The 1,328-nt window shown below is 37.3% G+C and overlaps 1 protein-coding gene across 1 annotated transcript in view; it reads left to right on the top strand.

The window, feature by feature from the left end:
• The window catches only part of LOC106869250 (helicase ARIP4), a 71,257-nt gene that overhangs the window by 34,829 nt on the left and 35,100 nt on the right, over positions 1-1,328 (top strand). The window contains exon 5 of the mRNA XM_014914910.2: positions 406-650. Coding sequence (XP_014770396.1) covers positions 406-650 — 245 coding nt within the window. The remainder of the gene's footprint in view (positions 1-405; positions 651-1,328) is intronic.

Raw genomic sequence — 1,328 nt, 5'->3', positions numbered from 1 at the left:
CCAGTGCCACTGGACTGGCTCCTGTGCAGGCGGCACGTAAAATACACCATTTTGAGCGTGGCTGTTGCCAGTACCTTCTGACTGGCCTTCATGCCGGTGGCACGTAAAAGCACCCACTACACTCTCGGAGTGGTTGGCGTTAGGAAGAGTATCCAGCGGTAGAAACTCTGCCAAATCAGATTGGAGCCTGGTGTAGCCATCTGGTTTCACCAGTCCTCAGTCAAATCGTCCAACCCATGCTAGCATGGAAGGCGGATGTTAAATGATGATGATGATAATTGTTGTTTGTATACAATTACTGAATAATTAACTTGAATTGAATAATAAAAAAAAAAGCTTCAAAATATTTTAAATAGCAACATTGTACTTATGAGTATTAATATTTTATTATATTATTACTTTTAGTGTTGACTGACATCATTGAACTTAGTGATGATGATGATGTTGTCATGATAAAAAGTGATGAAGAGCCTGAGGAGGCAGAGGAAGAAGAAGAGGAAGAAGATATGGATAATGTTGGTACACATATTAACGATGAGTTGAATCAACCAGACGAAACCGGCAATGTTTTAATTAATATTGGTCATCCTGAAGGTGACCCTGATGTTTTCCTCCCTCCACACATTGCAAGTGTTATTAAACCACATCAGGTGAAAATTAATTTTCAATTCTTTACATGGATATTTTATTTTATTTTTGGGAGAATTCTCAAACAGATATTTGAAAGTAATGATTTGCTAAATATATTTTTTTAATAGAATTGAAACTGATTAATTTGTCTTGATGAAGTCACATTTTGATTAGTGTGCTAGACTGGAATTAACTTTTCTTTTCATACTGTTTGTGTTTGTTTTGGTATGTGGATCATATTTTTCTGTTGAGGTAGCTGAAAGAAAGTTCTTTAGAAATATCAAAGAATTCTAGTTTGCATTTATTTATTAAGAGAAGGTTTTTTGACTGTGTTCTGAGTCTTCATTCAACATCCTGATAGGCATTGAAAAGGTTAGGTGTGAAAGACTGACTTACGAGTGTTGTGAATGCCATTAAGAGATAACCTAAAAAAATTGAAAATATATATATATAACTGCTGAGGACATACGTAAGCTCGCAAGGAATGAAGCCAGTATGCTCCGTTGGATGTGTAATGTCAATGTGAATACCCGTCAGAGTGTAAGTATCTTGAGAGAAAAGCTGAACATTAGAAGCATCAGTTGTGGCGTGCAAGAGAGACGATTGCGCTGGTATGGACATGTGGTGAGAATGGATGAGGATAGCTGCGTGAAAAAGTGCCACACCCTAACAGTTGAGGGAACCCGTGGAAGAGGTAG

This window comes from Octopus bimaculoides, chromosome 3 (genome assembly GCF_001194135.2).
Source record: "Octopus bimaculoides isolate UCB-OBI-ISO-001 chromosome 3, ASM119413v2, whole genome shotgun sequence".
In the NCBI taxonomy this organism is placed as follows: Eukaryota; Metazoa; Mollusca; class Cephalopoda; order Octopoda; family Octopodidae; genus Octopus; species Octopus bimaculoides.
Note: the sequence above shows the minus strand (reverse complement) of the source record. Positions and strands in the feature narration are given on the sequence as shown.